General features: G+C 33.1%; 1 protein-coding gene across 1 annotated transcript in view; it reads left to right on the top strand.

Annotated features, from left to right (window-relative positions):
* Nucleotides 1-1,691, top strand: part of LOC102198634 (deoxynucleoside triphosphate triphosphohydrolase SAMHD1-like) — a 5,650-nt gene extending 3,959 nt beyond the window's left edge. The window contains exons 5-9 of the mRNA XM_005740533.1: nt 691-723; nt 801-866; nt 1,019-1,123; nt 1,235-1,384; nt 1,563-1,691. Of these exons, the coding sequence (XP_005740590.1) occupies nt 691-723; nt 801-866; nt 1,019-1,123; nt 1,235-1,384; nt 1,563-1,601 (393 nt within the window). The 3' untranslated portion in view covers nt 1,602-1,691. The remainder of the gene's footprint in view (nt 1-690; nt 724-800; nt 867-1,018; nt 1,124-1,234; nt 1,385-1,562) is intronic.
* The last annotated feature ends 478 nt before the right edge of the window (nt 1,692-2,169 follow it).

Consider the following 2,169-nt stretch of genomic DNA (forward strand, 5'->3'; position numbering starts at 1 on the left):
AATACATTTCTTCTGTTTTCTTGTTGTACTGTATTATAAAACAGACTGAAATAAAACAATAGATCTATTGGTGGCCTAGGATGTTTAATCTGTCCAAAAAAGTAGGAAAACAATTTCTCAGTCTTGTTTTCTGTTTGTGAAATTTTGTGCTCATTCACTACGTTCATTCATATCGTGTGCATCTCTTGGGGGCTAAGCCCCCCCCCCCGTCCTTAAAACCTAGTGACGCCCCTGGGCTGTGTAATATGTCATTTTTATGCTGCTGTCCCTCATGGCAAGTTTGCCCCACAGTGGTGTTTTGAGGAGATACTTAGAGTTTACTGGAAGGAAAAGAGAAAGAAGTTTACAGAACAGTTTACATTTTGGCAAAAAGTCAAAAGGCACATAAAAGGCTGTGTTTATCAAAGAAGCCATGTACATGTAGACATAACCTAAATCGTCATCAGAGGCTGACACAGCGGTTCTTATTCTCAGACAAGAGTCAGTTTCCATATATGTACTAAAACACCAAGCTGCAAATTAATATTTATTGTGATGAAGTTTTGAAACAGCTTGAATTTTGTGGGTGACAAAAATCCTGTTTGAAACTGAGAAATTAAGAAAACGAGATTTTCTTTAAACATTTGGTTTCAAGCAATTGTGCTTTGAATAAATACTTTTCTTCTCCCTCCCATTTTTCCATTTTCTCAGCTTGAGAAAGAATACAAAAAGAAAAAATTGGAGGTAAGAACGAGAACAGATCAGAAAACAAGATTAACAAAATAATATTAATAACACACATTTTTATCACCATCCTTTAGGAGATGAAGAAAGATTTGAAAGACAAACTGAGTAAACGCTTTCGTGAAGACAAGTTTGAAGTTATTGTGAGTTTTATTAATTCATCAAACTTTTCTTAAAATCCAGATATTTTTTTTGTGTTCATTTTATTTAATAGATGTTTTAAACTTCCACTGTTTACATACTGTTATTTACATGTGAATATAAACACAGGATTCTTTGTAACGTTTCATTTTAGAATGTCACTTTGGACTATGGGATGGAAGACAATGACCCCATCAGTAAAGCATTTTTCTATCGCAAGGATAAGCCTGACAAAGCAATCCCAATATCCAAATCAAAGGTGAGAACTATACCCTTAATTTCTATGAGCTCTGTTCTTTTTTTATGCATCTCCATAAGACAACATTGGCTGTGTTATATGTCAGTTTTATGTTGCTGTCCTTGATGTCAGGTGTCCAAGCTTCTCCCAGAGCACTTTTCTGACGAGATACTTAGGGTTTACTGGAAGAACCATGAAGGACTGCAAGAAAAAGAGAGAAAAAATAAAGAAAAAGAGATCAAAAAATTCTTTAGAACCCAGTGCAAGGACTATGGCTTTGAGGTACTACTTACTTAATTCTATTTAATTGCATTGATTGGTATTACTACAAAATAAGCCTAATGATCACAGTGTAAGCAGGAAAGCTGCAGTTAAAACTGTCTATCTTGTCAGATCCCTGAGTTCAGATTAAACCTCTTAACTCTGATGTCTTGTTATTAATAATAACCTTTATTTATAGACACAGAATGCAGAAGAGGATGGTGACAATGACAGCTAAACTCCAGTACCAGTCGATCTGAACATGTGAAAGATTCAGATATCAAGTTTTTGTGTGACTGTAAGGATTTTAATATTTGAATTTGAATCAGAAAAGTTATGTGGTTTGGGTATTTTCCATTTTTTTAATTTAAATGTTAGCTATATGATTTAGTCTAGATATGAAATGTTATCAAAATATTACATACTGAATGACTTTAATAGATTTTTTTGATTGATAATAAGTGATACTAACTACTTCCTTCAACATGTATCAATATGAAATAAGCTTTTGATAATCTAATATTAATTATTTCACATAATGTTCCAACTACATATTGCATGTTTTCACTAGAATCAAACTAAATAGAACGCCTAGTTTCGATACATGCAATTTTGGGTACTGTTGTGACTTGCTCATTGTGTGAAAATTCATAATTTTTCATGTCATTGCTAAATGAAAATCTGCAGAAGTTCAAATATTTCAGCTGTTTTCCTGTTCCAATATGTTTACTGCTGATTTCTGGTAAATTCAAAATAAAGCTCTTTTTCTCTTATGTTTTGTGTCTCCGTGAAGTTCTTACAACACG

Source organism: Pundamilia nyererei, unplaced genomic scaffold, assembly GCF_000239375.1.
Source record: "Pundamilia nyererei isolate P.nyererei 1_Seehausen unplaced genomic scaffold, PunNye1.0 scaffold00100, whole genome shotgun sequence".
NCBI classification, from domain to species: Eukaryota; Metazoa; Chordata; class Actinopteri; order Cichliformes; family Cichlidae; genus Pundamilia; species Pundamilia nyererei.